Source organism: Corvus moneduloides, chromosome 6, assembly GCF_009650955.1.
Source record: "Corvus moneduloides isolate bCorMon1 chromosome 6, bCorMon1.pri, whole genome shotgun sequence".
Lineage (NCBI taxonomy): Eukaryota > Metazoa > Chordata > Aves > Passeriformes > Corvidae > Corvus > Corvus moneduloides.
The window spans coordinates 39,045,644-39,065,244 of record NC_045481.1 but is presented as its reverse complement, the minus strand read 5'-3'; the positions used below and the strand labels follow the sequence as shown (position 1 = coordinate 39,065,244).

General features: G+C 54.3%; 1 protein-coding gene across 6 annotated transcripts in view; it reads right to left on the bottom strand.

Moving 5' to 3' along the window:
• The window catches only part of DGKZ (diacylglycerol kinase zeta), a 55,027-nt gene that overhangs the window by 22,291 nt on the left and 13,135 nt on the right, over positions 1–19,601 (bottom strand). For 4 of the 6 annotated variants that reach the window (XM_032113582.1, XM_032113584.1, XM_032113585.1 and 1 more), the window contains exons 2-5: positions 3,036–3,144; positions 2,239–2,334; positions 1,364–1,441; positions 983–1,039 (exon numbers count right to left, since the gene is read on the bottom strand). In XM_032113582.1, the coding sequence (XP_031969473.1) occupies positions 983–1,039; positions 1,364–1,441; positions 2,239–2,334; positions 3,036–3,144 (340 nt within the window). Of the gene's footprint in view, positions 1–982; positions 1,040–1,363; positions 1,442–2,238; positions 2,335–3,035; positions 3,145–3,950; positions 5,033–19,601 lie in introns of those variants that run through there. The other 2 variants (XM_032113580.1, XM_032113581.1) reach the window with 1 other exon arrangement.

The window sequence follows — 19,601 nt, the reverse complement described above, 5'->3', positions numbered from 1 at the left end:
TTTGTGAGAAAAAAGAAAAACCAAGAAAGGGGAGGGAGAAAAAAATTGTAGAGGCTGGAGAGAAGAAAAATAGAGACAGAAGATGGAGCAGAGGCAGCAAGCTGTCAGCAGAGCCCAAAGGGTAAGTGAAACACAAATAAGGGAGCTAGGCTAAGAGTGATATGGGAAGGAGGCACAGCAAGAAAAACAAAGCAAGAAAGGAAGGTTTGAAGTGATGCTGAAAGCTTCCCTTTATGAGGTCCTGCAAGCATTTCAAAGCAGGCAGCCCTGTGTTTGAATACCCTTCCCCAACTAAGTCTGCTGTGCCAGCACAAACACAGCGTGGGGGCAGCTCTGTTACCGAAATGGCGCGTGACCGAGCCACCCACACCCACTCCAGAGCACTGCACAGGCTCCACTGGCTCCCCAGGCTGGAGGGTGAAGCATGAAGGCTGACAGCTGCTTCCACCAGTGCAGGTCAGCAGACAGATTCCAGGCCACTGCTTATGCCCAGTATACTACAACATGGGCTGAAGGTGTCTGATAGCACTACTGTGGGCAACTTCCACTTCTACCTGTGGCACCCAGGTCAGTGCTGAGTGATAAAGCCAGAAGTGAGCCCATACTGCTTCCTTCCAAATTGCAGGAGACTTGGGGACCTGCTGTTTGCCACAGCTCATCTGTGTGCCTGGGGACCAACACAACGGGCAAAGTTTCTCCCAGAAAACACCATCTGTAGGTTCCCCCCAGGCAGATTCAGGAGATTCAGAACATGCAAACCACCGGCTGCTCTGCATTTGCTGCCTGCAAACTCCTCGCTCTTCACACCCAGTGCTGCTGCCTTGCAAAGAAACATCCCTTTTACAGCACCACCCCCTTGGAGCAGGAAGGAACATGATGCCTCCACTCGGATGGGCAACACACTGGCAGCATCTGGTGTCTTTCCCATCAAACTGGAAACAGGAGAGGCAGATGTGGGCAGTGTCCAAGGCACATTTCTCACCTCCCGTATGTTCCGGGATCCTGATTCCCTGAAGGAAGGTTTGCAGCGGAAATTTATCTGTAGGTTGAACACACATGAGAGGAATCAGTAAAACCATTGTACCTGAAGGAAACCTACTGGAATTTACTGTACTACAGCAAGGCCCAGAACCTCTGGAATTGTTTGGTACTTGCCACAAAACCCTCACATCTCGGCTACTGAACAAAATGGGGCCTGGGCTCCCAATCATGTCACTAGATCCTCATTTTGGTACTGTCTCCTCAGAAGACCCCTCTTTGCAATTACACATTGTAGTTCCCCAATTTTCTTGTGTTTCACTGCCCAAGAAAAGGCTGTTACAGTTTTGCAAGCTGCAGGGAGGGCTTAACAGGCTCTACTCACTTTCTCCAGCTGTTCAATGCAGGGTGTATGCACTACGATCTTGCAGGCTGCACACTTACGCCTGGAGAGAGGTTTTTGCTGAACGATAAGAAAAGGGGAGGAAAAAAAAATACGTGAATGAATATATGGAGTGTTCAGAGCCTGGCAAACTCAGCCTCCCATCATACCTCCTTCATATGCATTGGGATACAGAACAAGCCCTATATTAAAGTTAGATACAACCTAGACTTCTTGTCTAGCGAAGGGATGTAAGCATGTGCCTATAGCAGATGTTCTCAAGCCTGGGACAGAGCAGGGAGGTTATTTTCCCTACTGTCCTGTCCTGCAGCCCTTGTCCTCTTCTGATACTGCCTGAGAGCACCATGGAAGCTGGTCTGGGAGGCACCTGCAGGGTGGCATCAGTGGCAGACACCTGCAAGGTGGCACGCACAGGGTGGCATCAGTGCTATGTGTCCTGCACCACAAGCAGGACTGAGCCTGCAAACTGGGAGGGAGGACTGCAGGGGCAGGAGGCAACAGGCCTGGGTCTCCAGAGCTCACTTTTCTCCTCTATTGAAAGGTCTTGGATTAAGGTTGTCCTTCTAAGGGTGTGGAGTCCCAACACCCTCCCTCTGGAACCCTCCAGACAAGTGGCAGCCCTGCATCAGGTTCCCATTGCAAACTGAGAACCAGCATTGGCAGAAACTGGGGACTTGGCCCTCTGGTATGCAGAGGCAGGAGGGACACAGTCCCTGCCTCAGCAGCTCCCCAGACCCCTGCATGTCCCCCAGCAGCAGCAGCAGCAGCAGTGTGGCCTCTGTGGTCTCCCCATAAGGTGACAACACAGCCGGGTTTGTGGCCTTTGCTGGTGAGGCAGGTGGTCCCAGGTGACTCACCAGCAGCTTCGCCATGCAGTTCTGGTCCCCAACGTAGCAGAAGTCCCCAGAGACATTGGTCTCAAACCAGATGTGCTCCCCATAGACCGCAGCCTCCTGAAAGACACAAGACAACACATGCTCTGAGAGCATCCTCAGAGAGGCATCTGAGCCCCTAAAATGCTTTGTGCAAGGGACAAGATACTGGACGATGCTGGGGGTGGAAGGTTGGAGCTAGGTGGAGGCCAGGAGACAAGATGCACACAACAGCCAGGGACATCTCGACAGAGGAAACCTCACAAAGCTGCTGCCATGGCCCACCTGTTGTAAACAAGAGGGCCCCAGGAAACCAACTCCAAGACCTACAAACCACTTGCAGTGTCCTGCACAGGAGAGCTGCTTTCATCACCCCGGGAGGAGGCATCAGGGCAGATTCAGTGCAGGGAACTCTCCTGAACGTGCTTCTGTGCTATAGCCTGAGGGTGCAGCTTAAAACCTGCGGGGCTTTGCCTGTGAAGGAGCAGGGGCTTGCTCCTGTTGCTTGGGCCCAGCCACAAGATCTTGGCTGTCAGAAGCAGAAAAGCTGGCAGTGGAGTAGTTATGCCATCCCTCCAGGAACCACCTGTGCCTCCACAGCCTCTCGCAGCATCAAGTAGTGCTGCCAGCAGCACAGATGCTGGCACCAGCTGGTGGCAATGGCAGAGGCCATAAATGTGTCAAAGTCAGTCACCTGGGAAGCCTCAACCGGGGAAGAGCCTGCTGCTTCTTGGCCAAGAGCCCATTCCATGCAATGCCCAGCAAAACACACTACAACTTACGCTCCAATCCACAGTGCTGCGTATCTGCCTCTCCGAGTCGCTCCTCAGGGCTAGTGCCGGGTTTGGCTGGGCTACCATGTGCTGGAGACTGGATTTGGCAATAGCTTTCCTGGAAGACACAGGAGGGCTGGCTATTAAATATATATGCAAAGCACAAGCTGCTTCTGAGATGCAACATGAAGCTGGAGCAGAAAAGCCTCCTCAGGACCAAGCGGCTGGAAATGAGGTGAATTTCCAGCCCAGCTGGCTGAGAAGGACCTGGTCCTGTGAGATAGTCCTGTGGGATGAAGAGGTACTGGCCATGTTGCTGAGAGCTCAGCCAGATACCCTGTACCTAACAAAAGGCATAGCCTGGGTCTGCTGGGTTAATGCCCTCAGGGATGACAGTTCCATTGTAAATCACCTTGGGAGTATCCACGGAGCTGTGGTGGTGGAACTGCCTTTGCAGGGTCAATCCAGTGCTCCTGTCCCACAGTCTCCCTGCATCTCTCCCACACCAAGGCACCTCATAGCCTGGCCTGTTTTCAGGAACCAGTACAACCAGCCAGAATAAAAGCAGCTGTTTGTTTGGGGCTAGTGAGCTTCTCCCAGATGTGCCAAGGTGGAGGAAAGGAGCGGGAAATCCAGCCAGCAGAAGTGTGCATCTCCAGCCAGCAACCAGGCCTACCACCTTCCTCTGGCCCCAGCATGGCAGGAGAGGACGCCCACAAGCCCCAGGGGCTGCACCAAGAGCATCAGTGGCAGTGCTGGCCTGAGTGGAAGATGCTCAAGGTACGCCAGCAGCACTGCAAGACACTGACGGTGGCCAGGGCCAATGGCACTGTCTCTTCCCTCCTTCCCCACCAAACCTGGGTCTGCATCCCACCTCTCCCCTCCCCATGGCATTGCCTGCTTGCACACTGCTGCCATACATACAGCAGCCGGGGGCTCCAGCTGTCCGGGGTGGTGCGGCAGGTGGGCTCTGGTCCCAAACCCTTGACGAGGGTGGCAGAGGGGCACCTGGTTCCAGCCACTCCTGCACAGCACTGGGCCAGCAGCCGTGGGTGTCCAGGAGGGAGCAGCCCAGGTTGAGGGGCATCGCTGGAGCGCCGGCGCTGGCTGAGGCGGCGGTAGCGGCCTGGCAGGCCGTAGGCAGCCCGGCTGTGCGTGACCTCGGTGGGCAGGCGGTGGGAGGAAGCGCGCCGCAGGCAGCGGGGGCCTCGCGACAGCAGCCCGGCCTGGAGCGGCCGCAGCTGGGGCAGCATGGCCAGCCACGTCTCCTCAGCACAACGCTGGCCCTGCTCAGCTCCTGCTGCTGCACCACTGTCCTCTGGAGACTCAGATCTGGAGCTGTCGCTGCACTGAGCCCTGTCCCCCATCTCTCCCGTGGGAATGAGGCTGGCCAGCAGGACAGTGGGATCCAGCAGCTTGGCATCAATGGCTTGTGCCTGGCCCCCGCGCTTCGTCTGCACGGCGAACCTGGGGCTGAGGCAGGGCGGCGTGGTGCTGGAGCGGCGACGGGTGCCGGGACGCCGGACCAGGCCCAGGCAGGAGACGGATGCTGCTGGGGTGCCTGAGCCACGGCGGCACTGGGCCAGTGAGGTGGAGGGCAGCCCCACCTGGGAGCGACGCCTGGCCTTGCCCGTGGGCACAGCCACCACGCTGGTGCGCCGCAGCCCCTTCCGCCCAAAGTGCCGCCTAAAAAAGGTTTCCATTGTATCCGGATGGTGGCTGTTAACACAGAAACCAGGAATTAAGTAGGCTCCCCTATTAGTCCAGGCCACACCGTGGCTGTAAGGGCAAGGGGACAGGGAGAAGCAGGGGACAGAGGGCTGAAGCAGGTAGTGGGAGACATGGCAATGCTACCTGAGGCATGTGGCAGGGGCTTGCTCCCCACAGCTCTACTGCTCCACGAGTATCACAGCTCAGCCCAGAGGACTGCAATAGTAGGGCTGGTGTCACCACCTGGCCAGGACCCTCTGCGTTCCTTGCTCTCCACTGTGGGATCAGCAGAGCCCCTGTGCACCCCGAGGTGCCAATCAGCCCTGGTACCTCAACTACCCCCCACTCTCCTGATGCTGATCCACCTGGTTTCCCCACAGGAACCACTCTGGCTAAGCACCAGTCCCACCGAATTTGTAGCAAGTTGAAATTAAGCCCTTGCAAATCCCACAGAAGAAAATGAACCAGGCAAGTAAAACCAGGGCAGGAAAATTTGGTAGAAGCAGTCTGGGAGAGCTGGAAGAGGCTGGAGCAGGGCAAAGGAGAGCTAGGAAAACCATCCCATCTGTCCTAAGCAAAACTGCCCTCTCATGGGAGAAAGAGCTTTACAGAGGCTCTCATGCTTTCCCTGCCCAGCCCACAAAGCTTGACAGGCTGCCTGGACATTGCAGCAGTCTGTGGAAAGCCATGGGCCACAGGTGGAAGGTGCTGCAACACTTTCAGTGGCAGCGGCTCAGCACACAAAGGCCTGAGTGGAAGGAGCTGAGTCTGGCTAGCTCCAGTGCTCCCCTCCTCCAGAGACAGTGCTTCATTTCCCACCCTCCATCTGCCACCTCTCTTCAGTGGCTACAGAGGATTTATTCAAGGCCAACTTAAAAAAAACCACCAAAACACATAGTTTGGTAGAAGCAAACTTCTTCTCAACTGGTCCCAAGGCAGGGGACTCTGGATCATGGCAGCCTGCAAGCACACACAAGCCACCACCACTCTCAATGATTTCCATGCTGTGCAAGGCATCTCCCCTACCCACCACAAGGGCATGGGCATGCTGCTCACCACTAAAACTGACATCTGCTCCCCTTCTTCTGTCTTCCTCCCTTCCCACGCTCTTTTACATTCTTGCAGGTCAGTAATAACAGACAACCTTCAGGAGATCACTCTGGCCCAAACTTCCAATGACCCAAGGTCCACACAAACAGGCAAATCTATCAGAAGCTTCTTCCCCTTTTATTCGGGAAATGCATGTAAGATGGGACATAGGTTTTATTTTCTGGACAAACTGGAGTTTTTGATAGTGCTTGTAGCACAAGCAATCCATTGGGCTGTAGCCTTTTTTAATAGGTGAGTACAAAGGTGAGTCTGTATTTTTGGAAAAGACAAGGCTTGGTTTGGTCTCTTCCAGCCTTGCAGACAAGGAAGCCAGCTCTTCAGTTTCTATAGTCTTATCGCCATGCCTGTACTCAGTAAGGTAGGGGATGGAAGGAAGGACGGAAGGCAATGGCCTCCAGAGAGCAGCATCAGGGCAGCTAAAGCCTGGCTGAACTGAAAGCAAAACCAAAGCCTCACCTCCTCAGAAGTATTTCTCAAGTCCTACCACTGCAAGCAATGCAGGCAGGTACTTGGTCACCAGAAGGTTCAATCCACCAAGGCCCATGCAGCTTTGCAGAGGGCATCAGTATTTTGCTGATGACCCTGGCCTCCAGCCTGTTCCCAACACTGCAGTGCTCCATTCGTGTCCCCTTTCCCCCTTATCTGCAGGATGATGCACAGTAAACTGCATAGAAGAGAATCTAAACTTCCCCTGCACAATTGGAGGCCGTTTCCTCTTGTCCTATCACTTGTTTTCTGGGAGAAGAGACTGACCCCACACCTTGCTACAGCCTCCTCTCAGGTACTTGTAGAGCTCAATAAAGTCTCCCATGAGCCTCCTTTTCTCCAGGCTCCCCAGCTTCCTCAGCCACTCCTCCTAAGATTTGTTCTATAGACCCTTCACCAGCTGTACTGTCCTCTGGACGGGCTCCAGCACCTCAATGCCCTTCCAGCACCTCAGCGACAGAAGGGCCCAAAGCTGGACACAGCACTTGAGGTGTGGCCTCACCAGTGCCGAGTACAGGGTAACAGTCACTTTCTAGTCCTGCTGGCCACACTAGTACTGAAGGCCAGGATGCTGCTGGCCTTCGTGGCCACCTGGCACACCCTGGATCCTGCTCAGATGGCTGTCAATGAGCATCATCACCAACAGGCATTAAAAACTGTCCAAACAAATAAAACATATTAAAAAACACAAGCAAGAACACGGGATGTGGCACACTGCAACAGACCCTTTTTGACCAGCTTTAGCTGCTGGGGGAGCTATACTGACCAAAGGCACCTCAAATGAGCTGAATGGCTGTTCCCTCCTGCCCCAGATATCCCACCAGCACAAAGCTGCTGTACCACTCACTGTGTTGCTGCTGTGGGCAGGAAGATCTCTCAACACAGCTTCCTTCCTTTTTGCACCAGTCTCGTGAGGAAACCTGCTAGAACAACCTTGGCTTGACATTTATGTTTGAGCTCTAGCTGACTGTGGACCTCTTCATCTTCAGGGCTGTCTGTAAATGGCACATGGAAGCAAGCTCTGACCACCAGTGGTGAAGGTTATTACAAGACTGCCATCTGACAGCCCATGACAGCGGCATGTGGCAGCTCAGATACGTTGGGTGAACATATCCCCACCTCTTGCATCTCACTTCCAACCTGAGCTCCAGATGGTGTATCACAGGTGTTGAGAGCTGCTGCTGGTGGAGCAGATGGACGAACTGCCGGGGCTGCCCATGGTTGATATGCATTAGCAGAGCTGTGTGCAGAGCAGCTGGGGAACCGTGCACGAGGCAGAGAGGAGCTCGAAAGGAGCTAAGCTCTGGAAGCCCCATGCCTAACACCAGCACGCTTCTGGGATCTCCATTGTTCGTCACTGAGAAAAGATGGAGAGGAGCCAGCACCTGTGGCTGCTCTGCAGGCCGCATTGCTTGGCTCAGTTAGGTAAGGAGGCTGAATAGAGGCAGCCTGGCATTTGCAGGGTGCAAAGGAAAGGAAGTACTGCTGCATGCACTGGGATATCAACTCTACTTATGAGCAGATACACACTATCATTTCAATCTCCTTCTGTGAATAAGGAAGGAGACAGCAGCTCTGGTCTGCCCATGATCTGCAATCAGAGCTCTTGAAAGGAGGGGTGTTTTTTATTATCAGGCTCCTTAAAGCATCCTACACACCCTGCCTGGCCTCAGTGGGCAGGGATGCTGCTGAAGCAGGAACATGTCCCAGCAAGATCTAAACACCCTTGGAAAGTACAGCAGGGATTGAAGAGGAAAAACTTGCATCTTGTAGCTGCAGTGAGCCACAGAGCCTGTGGATCAGCTGATACAGAGACATCTCTCCAGATATCCAGCAGCTATCCCTCATTTGGTGGTGGTAGTTCCAAAACCAGACAGGCTGACTCTTAGGGCTAAACATGCAGTGTCCTCCATGACATAACCTCTGCCCACATCAGGAAGGGGATCTGAATATTCAGCTCCACTATTCTGCTTTGCTTCACTAGCCTTGAGCAAACGCTCATGTACCATACTTAACAGGCCCTCTGTGATGGGCAGAGGGATCCTGTGCCATACACCCTCTTGGCCCTTCCTCCGCATTGCTATTCCCTTAGTCCCTCCAGCAGCCTGGTCTATTCCTGCCAGTGCCCAGAAGCAAGAGAGATCTCAGGTTACCTTAATACTGTGACAAATCCGGCACCCCTCTCCGGGCACCAAAGGAGGCAAGAGGACCCTACTGCAGGACACTGCTGGCAGCAAATGCACAAGCCTTGAGCCACAGAGAAGTCTGCACATAATAATACCATCAGCTCCTCCTGACCTTTCAGCAAACCTCCAATTAGTCGATGGGAAAGCATTTTTTCCAACCACGGGACTACAAGGGAAATGAGTCTGAGAGCTTTGCCCTGTTCCATGACGAGCACCTGTCCTGATGGCAGCCGGCTGGATTCCTATATCCTGGCTAGCTGTGGGTGCTGGGGAGCTGCTGTGGCACTAGAGCTGGCAGCGTGAGCAGGAGCCCATTTCAGTTTACAAGCTGTCTTCCCCTGGAAAGGACACTTGACTTGTACAGATCAACCACAAGGAAAGTGTAAGTGTTATTAATAGCCCCTCCTGTGTGACAGCAAGATCTTCTGGGCTTCTGCATCCCTGTCTCCTCCCTGCCAGGGCACTGGAGGGACTGAGGGACAAGAGCCCAGGAGCCCATCCAGAGAGCTGCTGCTCATTCCCACCCCGTTGGCACACCACTGGTTGCCTTCAGCCCCTGTTTCCATCACAAGCTTGCACATCCCACACCCCCCTTTCAGTGTTCTGATATTCAATCTTCCCATGTACACTGCTGTCCTCACACCACCCCTGCTGAGATCCTGTCCCCGCTCTCCTGTCCTGCTTCCCACGCATATCATCACTGACCTCTCCTCTCCCTGGGGCTCCCCAGCCAGGCCTCTCTGATGTTACACAAAGACCAACCTGCACAGATGAGGTCTGCTGAGGAAGGTGCCCCCATGCCAGATGGGGAAGGGAAAATGCTGGTTAAGATGTGGTGCAGCCCTCAGGCTTTGGTTGCAGTGAGGTGTGCAGTGATCAGCAAGTTCCCAAACTGCGCAGTTTGTTTCTACTCAGAATTTCCATTCCAGCTGCCATCTCTCCTACCATCACGCAAATAAAACAGTCAGGAGCTCCCCCACGCTGGGTCCAGTATGAGCAAGGAGATGGGGCTCCCCCCAGCACACGGGCAGGGAGGCTCCATCCAAACCACGAGCCTTTCAAAGCATCATGAGGGCTGAGCTATGGGCTGTGCTCACCTACTTGAGGGTTCATACATTTGACCTACTGCAACAAGTGCCACCACCTATATGGGCCACTTCCAGGATTCTGAGCTGCAGGAGCATGGTATTCCCAGGGCAAATCATGGCCAAGGACATCCTCAGTTGCACTGTCACCCTGCAGAGGAGGGGCATAAGGTTGCCCCTCTAGGCTGCGGAAGCCAGTTTCTGATCCTAGCAGGGCACTCAGAGGGTAACATGTCTCCACTTATCTCTCAGTGAACCCTGGGCCTGATCAAGATGAATTCAGACCTCTCTGCTCCTGAGAAAGCAAGGCAAGTGCTTAGAAACCAGCTGGTCATCAGATGCATGCAGCTGCAGAGGACCTCCTCCCAGCCCTGTGGTCCCTGAGGTCCCTGCACGTGCTGCATAGAAGCTCCTGCCAGGGCTACTAGTCATGGACAAGAGAGCAAGGTGCCCCTGGCAATATCTAAGCAAATTTGCCAACTTGCTCAGAAGACTGTCAGTGTCACTGGGCACTCCAGCTGGCCAACCTGGAGGCCCCAGGACAGCACTGCTTCACAAGGGACATGCAGCTGCATCAGTGTAGCCTCTCTGCACCCGTCTTGTACCTGGCTGAGCAAGAGCACAACTCATAGCTGGTCAGGAGCTGGGGACACCACAGGGAGGAGATACAGCCTCTAAGCTGTATCGTTCTTTGAACGAGCAAGTCAGGGTGACGGATCCAGCACCAGGGACCAGCAGCTGCCTTGGGGGAGGACTGTAGCAAGGCAAAGAAATGAAACACCACAGTTTGTCAGTTTGTCATAGTAGGCTTCTCCAAGTGGCAAAGCCAGGTGGAAGGACACTGCCTGGCCATGCCTCAATCAAAGCAAGGCAAAAAGCCATGCCACCTTAATGCCTGGCCCTTCACAAGAAAATGCTCACATTTGGTTTTCTGGGAAGAACAGCGGCTCGGAGCAGAAGAGACTGAGACTTTTTATACAGTTCCTAGCATTTTCCCAACACCATTCTCATGGCAGATCCATCCTGCCTCACCTCAAGCTCTGCATGATGCCATGGTGCCATCTCCTTTTCACCACCTTCTCAGGGCAAACATGAGATCTGTTTTAAGGCACAACTGCCAGAGTAGCTCAGATCCTCCACAGAGGCTTCATAAAGTGAAGAGTTTGCCAGCCCTAACATTCAGAGTAATGTTCCCATTACAACAATATGATTTCCTTCCCAAAATCCATGGAAGACAGTGCTGTATCTTAATTTAAACTCAAACCATCTCCTTGGAGCCTTCTGGGCTGACTCTGGGCATTCATATCCCTTGACAACTTTCCACCATCATAATGTTATGAAGTTTATATGCCACTACAGTAAATAATCTGCCTCCTGGCAATCAAGAAACCTGACAGCACTGATGTAAACAATCTGTTGCTGCATTTGGCTGAGGAGCCAAACAAGACTGACAGCCTTGAGCCATGAATTAACCAGGGCTGAAACACAGAGGGTGAGCCACCACCATCAGCTGGGGCTGAGGCTGAGCAGGGGTCGGGGAGAGGCTGGCCACACAGTTTCTATTTTGGTCCCATCAGCAGGACCAGCGATGCAGGCTGGGAAGGACTTGGAGAGTTTCTTCTCTCTCTCTCTCTCTCTCTGAGCTTCGTTTCCAGAGTGACATGCACGAAGCAAAGCAGCAGGGGCCTCACCAGGGTGTCCTGGTGGTTTAGGTGCCCAGGCCATGGAATCTTTTGCAGATTCCCATTATCACACCCTCCTTCAGTAAGCACAGCTCTGTTCCTCACAAGGAGGGATGCATTTTTTAAAGGGTGGCCAGTCCCACAGCCCAGCTGTTTGATCGAAACTCCCAGAGCAGTCCCAGAGTTTTCCCCTGGCACACAAGGACAAAATCCCGGCGCAGAAATAATTACCAGCCACAGTGCTGCCCCAGGCAAGGCAATACAAAGTGTCTGCCCAGGGCAGCAGCCCCAGGGAGGAGGCGATGAACCTTGTGTAACAACAAAGCTGCAGCGTGGCAGATAGAGAACACAGCCAGTGATTCCCAGGGCTAGTAAGTCTCTACACGTCCCAAAGCAAAGTCAAGAAAACTTCAGGCACTCCACAACAGGCACTGATCGGAAAGGTGGGAATCACATGCCTCCCTCCAGCCCACAGCAGGGATCAGGAAGAGCATCCCACTGTTCCTGGCATAAGCAGGGAATCACAGCGCCACCAGCACCAGAGGATAGACCAGGAGTCCGCAAATCTGTCCTGCTTTCCTAAACTATCCCACAGCAAAGTGACTGAGGACTGCGGGTCCTAGCAAGGCACAGGCTGGTTCCCTGTCCTCTGCTACCTGCAGATTTTCTGCTGCCACCCCCATGCCACATGGACTGGCAGGATGCAAGCAGCAGAATGGGTGGCTGGAAATACACCACTGGCAGGGAAACCCGACGGCACAACAGCCAGGCACCACTGAGTGCCACGGTGGCTGTGTTTCGCAGACCCCTCGCCTGAGCCCTGGGGACTGCTGTGGATCAGCTTGCTCCAGGCTCTGGCAGCAAACAGTGCTCGGCAGAAGTGAAGCTGAGGGTCTTGGGGATGACTCTGGGGTCTGCTCCCCCTGCCTTTCACAGTGGTCTGGAACCAAAGGCCATACCTATAAAATAAGGGCTGTCTCTCCCCCCAGGTCCCCTCCCATCCCCCACCCAGCACAAACAAAAGCAGCAAACGTGAGGGAGAGGGAAGAGCAGGATAAGGAAAGGGGAGGTAGTGGGAAAAAGCCCCCGTGACCTGATCCGGAGCAGCGCAGGGGTCCTTGCAGGTGCTGAGTGGGTGGCAGTGGCCGCGCCGCAGCAGCAGGCCAGCCCTCCCCTACCAAGTCCTAGTTTGGAGAGAGTGCTTGGCTTCTCCCTCCGCTCCTCCCCACGCTGCAAACCCTGACAGCGCTCGTTAAAATAACCAACTGCACTTCCTCTCGGAGCAGCCCCGAGGCCGGCTCACCCCCAGCCGCAGGCGCATGCACCACAGCGGGCCCAGAAAGAGAGGGGTCCCCACGGCGCCAGCTGCTCTCTGAGCGCTCAACTGCAGCTCGGGGATGGCACAGCTTCCCTGGCAGTGGCAGCAGGAGGACATGGGAAGGAACCCACCAAAGCAGCGATTCTCTCCTGCCTTCTTGGAACCTGGATAAAGGGGTTTGCATGGCTGATGAGAGTCAAGCTGCCTGCCACGGAGAGCCTGTCTTCATGCACAGGAGGTAACTTGCTTCTGAGTTAGTCTTTGGTCCAGGTAGGCTCCACAGATGTCTCAGGAGCTTTTTGTGTTCCCTCGTCGTGAAAACCCCACATGAGACCTCTCATAGCCAGGCTGGGGACTTCCCCGTCATGCTTCACTACTATCCGGGTCCCCCAGCTGTCTCTAGGGATCTGCTCCCAGCCAAACACAACCCATCTCCCTTTTCGGGCCACAAAACCAATCTCGGCTTTGGTCTTTGCAGCGAGGGGAGGGAAGGTCACACCAAAGGCCAGCTGACTCCAGGATGCGTCACCAGCTATTGTTATTTCGGTCATTCACCCGGGCGATGAGAGCCGATAGCCACACAAAGGCCGTAGTGAGTGAGTCAGTGCGGGTGGCTGCAGCTGAGACCTCCTCCTTTCACACCCTGCCCCCTCCTGCCTGCCCCTTCCCCTTGCCTACATGTCACGGCTAAAATTAGACAGGGAGCTCTTCTCTGTGTGTAGGAATGTGCGTGCATTTGGACCGTGCCCAGTGCTCCTCGGGGCCTGGAGCGGGACTACAGTAACACAACCATAACAAAATGTCGCAGAGGCTGCAGCCAGCGTGGCAAAGGCGGCCAGCTGCCTGCCCCGATGGGTGTCTAGAAATCAGTTCACAGGAAACCATTCACCAGACGGTAGCCAGGCCCAAAGGCTGACCTACCACCATTGCTGCCATCTCCATCACGGCAGGAGGAGCAAGTGGCCTTTGTGAAGCAGTGGGAGAGAGCAGTGGGAAGGACACATGAGCGAACCTGGCCATTGCCAAAGCTGCTGAGGATTGCATTCAGCCCTTTTCTCACAACACCAGCAAGGAAAGGGAGCTGGAGATACCCACGGCAGGCAGGAGGTGCTCACCCCCATCAGTCCTCTCCCCCCTCAAAACTGGCAGCTGAGGAAGGGTGGAGGGTTCTGCCCCCTTCCTTACATATGGTATCTACACATCCTTCGAAATTCCCACTGCTGGGAAAGAGCCAGCTGCCACTAGCAGTCAAGCAGGTCCCAGCATTGTTGCAGCCTCAGGGCAGCCATGCTGCCAGCTGCAGAAGGGCCCCTAGCAACAGGCCCAAGGCCATCATTCTTAAGACTCACTTACTGGGACTGGCAGGATGTTTTATCAAAGAGAAAATTAAAAATGTGCTACAACTAGTCAATCATTCAGAGCAAAGAAGCCTGGTAAGAGATATGTGCGGTTCCTCCCCAGCCCCATCTCCAGCCAAGGAAGCTTAGCATAGAATCACAGAATGATTTGGATTGCAAGAAACTTTAAAGGGCATCTCGTTGCAACCCCACTGCCATAGCCAGGGACACCTTCCACTAGACCAGGTTGCTCAGAGTCCCATCCAACCTGGCCTTGAACACTTCCAGAGAAGGTTCAAGTGCCCCATGCCCAGCCTGTTCTCCCTGTCCCCCATGATCTATGCATAGCAGAGACTCCTGCTGATACCACTTGCTGCTCCTCACAGTCACCACAATCCTATTTCCCTCCTGGGCTGGCAGGACCTAGACTTACAAATGGAAACAGCCTGAAGGGGTGACCATGGTAGCCCCCAAAATCCCTTCCAAGTCAATCTGACCACCAAGAGACCAGATCACTAATTCTCCAAGTCCCTGGAGGCAGCGGGAGCAGGAAGCCTAAGAGCCCTCTCCTCAAGATCAGCCATGCAAACCTTGCTGCCATTCTCCTCCTTCCCCCACAACTTAGTAAGCCCTCAGCCTGTTAACATGCAGACAGGTGAATAGGTTGTGATGGAGACCATTGGCTCCCTGTGCTGCTGTCATAGGTTTCAGTCTGCTGTGTTCAAGCAGAAACCACTGCTTCAGACCAAGAAGCTCCCCAGGCCCACGCAGCCCTGAGCAAGACTTTCCATGTGAGGAGATCCTGGTCCCACGCACCTGAAACCACACCACAAGTGGCAGCCCCTGCAGGTGTCTGCAAGGGGGAGAACTGTTCAGCATCCCTGAGAAACCCAGTCCCCAGTGATCTCTCTACACCACAAAGCCTGGGACAGGAAAGACACCTCCCAAGCCTTCATCATGACCCTGTGACTAAGCAAAGCACATGCTGACTTGCCACACGAGTGGCATTTGTTGGTTTAACTGTGACCCTGTTACTGATATAATGTCTAACCTTTGGTTTCACTTTTTCACCTTGTGGCACGTCCCGCACCTCACATCAAAATTCAAGTAACTCCTTTTAACAATGCTAAATCTATAATTTTTTGGCTCTGGTGAATGTCAGCTTGTCCCACTGCAACAAATGGGAGGGCAGGAGGAAAAGTTGGGGTTTTTTCTCCTCCACCCTTTTTGTTCTAAATGCCCTCAGCATATCTGCTCTTATCCTTTTCTTCTTTCATCTTAATGTCCCCACATCTGCCAGCATCACTGATTGGTTTTTTTCTCCCATCATCCTTCAGAGAGGGGAAGAAGCAATGCCTGTGTAGAGAGCAGACCACTGTCCCCCTTCCTGGAATGGACTAGCACTTTGGCACAGATCAGTAACACAGGGCTGCCTTGCTCTGCTTCCCGAATTTCTCTGCTCCTCCTCCCATGCCCACAGAGAGACACTGGGTGCTCCAGAGACCTGTGGTGTGGGAAGAGTGACCCAGGCTCCAGGTGCAGAAGTTGAGTGGGTGCCATCGCGAGGCTCTGAGTGCTACCAGGACACACAAGCCCATGCAGTGGGGAGCTGGCTGACAGCTGCCTTGGCTGGAGGCTTGTCTCCAAGCATCAGCCAGCCCACAGCAGCAGCTGACCAGTTTAAGCCATCAAGCTCATCAGCCACTTCAGCCACAGCAGCATAAAAAAAGCTCTATGCGAATGCTTTGCAAATCCTTTCCTTGCAGAAGAGAGGAAAGAAAAACCAGGAGCGATGAGTCAAGGCCAGCAACCCTGCAGAAGGGACATGTCACAACACCCAGCTGAAGTCAGCTGCAGGGAAAGGGCTGGAGTTGCACAGCAGAGCACCAAAGGTCTGCACGAAGAGCGACCGTGCCCTCTGGTGTTCAACCCACGGCTCTTTGGACCTCTCCAAAACCCATCCACCTCCCCTTTGCAGATCACTAACTGGCCACACTGCCTCTTGCTTCCAACACCTCCAACGACAGGACTCCCTGAGATACAAGACTTCGGTGTCTACAACATCAGACAAACAAGAGACTGAGTGGCAAGCTCAGAAAGGCCCAGGATGCCATGCAGAGAAACTGTATAGCAGAAGCCAGGAAGAGCAGTAAGGGTCTTCCACTGCAGCACTCACACATGTGCAGCCACATCCTGACCAGGCTGATGTGCTGCTCTGCAAAGACCAAGGCATAGGGAGCCTGGGAATGGAACTTGGGACTTATCCCATACCCTGCCTCCATAACTCCTCGGGAACACTTGTGAATGAGGTATTGGCTAGCCCAGGAACTGGCTCCCACACAGCAACTTCGTCCCAGCAATGGTGATTGTTTCCCAGGCCCTGTTTTTCCATCATTTCTGGCAGTCACAGCCTTACTGAACTTCAGACTGCTTCAACTAAATTTTATTATTTATTATTATTTAGTTTAGTCATTTGGCTAAACCACCCTCAGTGCTGTCACCTTAGGTCTTCCAAGCACTCAGCATGCACCAGATCTAGGTTCTTATGCCCACAATGGCTAGGACACAGAGGAAGAAGAGTTCAATTGACCTTCAATCCAAACTCCAGCAAAACAGAAGCTGCCATGTTAGTCGATCAAAGTCCAGCAGCAAACTGCTCTCTACAACAAAGTCAGTGACACAGGCATGAGGCAAGCAGCCCAGCTTTCGGTGGCCTTGGTTAGTACAGACACAAGAGGGTGAAGTGGGGTGAGACGTGGGTGGGAGGGAGGAGAGCTGTTGAAAAGAAACGTTGCAGCAGCTGCTGGGACTGCACAGCCTGTGCAAGCCAATAAAAATACCACATACTTATATACTACTGGCCGGTGCTTTATCCTCCTGGATCCCCATCGGCTGGGCTGGCTGCCCTGGAGGCAAGGGAAGACACCTTTGTTGGGCAGGTGCAGTCTACGGACACAAAGAGAGTGGTCAGCAAGCCATGGACATGCCTGGCTGCTCAGCACACAGCACCATCCTCCCCCGCCCCAGTTTTGCTGCCCCAGTGCAATCTCTCCACCACACATGCTCTCCCCTTGCCTTGGCACTTGCAGATCCCAGGGGCTCCAGTGGCATCCGTGCCACCACCCATGCTGTCAGCCATGGAGGTCAATGCAGGAAACATGCCTGTGAAGCTGGAGTCAGCAGTGCTGTTTTTCCCTTAAGAGCCAGTCAGCAAACATCAAGCGCCACTCTCCTTCATCTGGGATAGCAACCCAGCCCAGTTCAGAGTCACCTCCAGCCCAACCCAGCCATCTGCAAGAGGGCACACGACTCAGGGAGCAGGGCCAGGCTGGCACAGAGAGAGAGCCCTGCTTCCCTTCCTCCTTCCCTGTGCTGGCCTGGTTCCTGGCTGCCTTCCTTCACCTCAACCGCTGGGTCCAGGCATGGATTTGAATTTCAAATAAATCATGAAGGCACTCTCCAAGCCTTGCATGGAGGAGCATTGTTTGGGCAGAGCAGTTCACCTGCTCCCAACCCTCTGGCCCCTGTGCATGGGCACCAACCCTTATGACACCCAACTACCACCAGCCAGGGGATGGGTAGCAAAGCTCTTGGTGACCAGTGCAGATGGGAGTGTCATTCTTGGGACCCCTCTGACACTCACCCCCACGACATCTGCTTCATTCACCTCACTCATTCAAACAACAAGAAAACTTGTGGGCGGGCAACGTTTTTCGAGCCCAGGTGGGGGATCCTCAGCAGCAGCCTCTGCCCGAACATTTCCTGGCCCCATGCCGACCTGCAACCCTGCCAGGAGCTGTAGTGGGGAGCAGGATACCTCCTTCCATGCATCTCGGCTGCTCTCACAGGACAGGAGCCCTGTAGCCTCTTAATCCTGCCATCTGCCAGCCTCATATGGGTGCAAAATCTCTGCAGAAAACACCCACCCCACCCCCCGGCACATTTCAGCAGCAGCAGCTGCCATGCGCCAGGTGCCAGAGTGCCCCACACCATGTCCCCTTGTGTGGTGACCTCAAGCTTGGGCAGTAAGAGGCTTAGCCCTGGATCTGAGAGCCTCCTGGCCAGAGCCAGGGTGGCAAGGCAGGACGATGTACAGGTAAGCTGTCCAAGTGGGAACTTTCACACAGAGGGGACAGCACGTGGCCATCTGCATGGCCCCCTGCTTCCTCCCTTGGATGGCTACAGGCCATGCCCAGAGGCTGAGAGCTCAGGAGGAGGCTCCAAGCCATCTTAGGTACTTCTGCCCCATGATTCTCTATCCTTGTCCCGTTGGGGAGTCCTGCCCTAGAGTGGAAGTGGGACTCTCCACAGCCAGGGGGAGCAGGCAGCAAGGAGTCCCCCTCCTCTCTGGCTCTGGATCCACACCTGGGCTGACAACAGCAAGCGAGGGACAGGCTGTTCTGCACACACGTTTCCTGTGGAAGCCAAGCTGCACCAAAACAAGGGGAAAACCTTCTGCAAGAAGGCTCTATGTTAATTGCCCTGACTTCCTGGGCCAGCCAGCTGGGACACATGACTTTCTTCAAAGCCATAGCACATGCTGGAGCTGAGGTTGCTCCAGCCCCAAAAAGAAATGAGATGCTGCTGGCAAGCAGGGAAAGGGAGATAGGGTGAGTGGAGCTGGGGAAAGGGCAAACACTTAGCTCTTGAGTGTTGGTGCTGGGTGGGATTTTCACACTCTGGCTGGGTGCCCCCACCTGGGGCTGGGACTAGAGCCTGCCACAATCTGGCAGCCTGCAGTAATGCCAGGGGGGCAGCAACAGCCCATGAGACACGCTAAAGGAATCTCCCACCAACACAGGGCACATGGAGGACAGGGCAGCAGCCAAAGGGTGGGACTACCTCCAGCCAGACCTCTGTCTGCTCCCAGAGTGGGGCTTTCCCATCAGTGCCATGTATCTACCACCCTGCACCCACAGCTTGGGCAGCATCCTGCAGCCCCCCAGAGACAGGTCTCCAGTTCTCACAGCTGGGCAGGGCTTCTCTGAGATGGGGCATGCTCAGCTTATTTCCCCAGGCCCTGATCCACTGGGAAGAGCTGACGGCTGTTAGATGGGCAAAGCTCAGCCAGGCTATTTCTGGGCATGAGAGCAATGGTCACAGGTAGAAACTGGAACTGACAGCCTAACCCAGACAGCACAACCTGCCGGGCAGGCAGGGCTGAGAAAAGAGGCCCATTAAGTCCTACTGTCTGGGACAGCATGGAGTGGGAAGAAGATCATCTCAGCTCCTCATCCTGGCACAATGAGGAAGAGCTTTCCCTGGGGGCAGAGCTCACAGTTAACTACAAAATTAGCACCCTAAGGCATCAACCCCTAAACTGCAGGCAGGAAGAGAACAGCACTGGGTCTAACACATATGTCCAGTGTGGACAGGACTCCATCCCTGCTGGGCACCGGCCTGGCCAGCGTAGCCTCACTGCTTGCCTTGGCTGAGCTTCACCCTCCACCTGGCATCCTGATGGGGAGAAGGAGAAAGCCTCCCAGCTCCCAAAGACAGACTGCAGCTGCTGCTGGGTCTGCAAGTTGCAACAGAAACACTGAGTATTACTTTCGTATTACTGGAGAGCTGGCCCAGGGAAAGCTCTTGAACTCAGGATTGCAAAGACAGAGCCACTTATTATCCCCAGAGCCTGGTGCCAACTCAAGAACTAGCAGAACA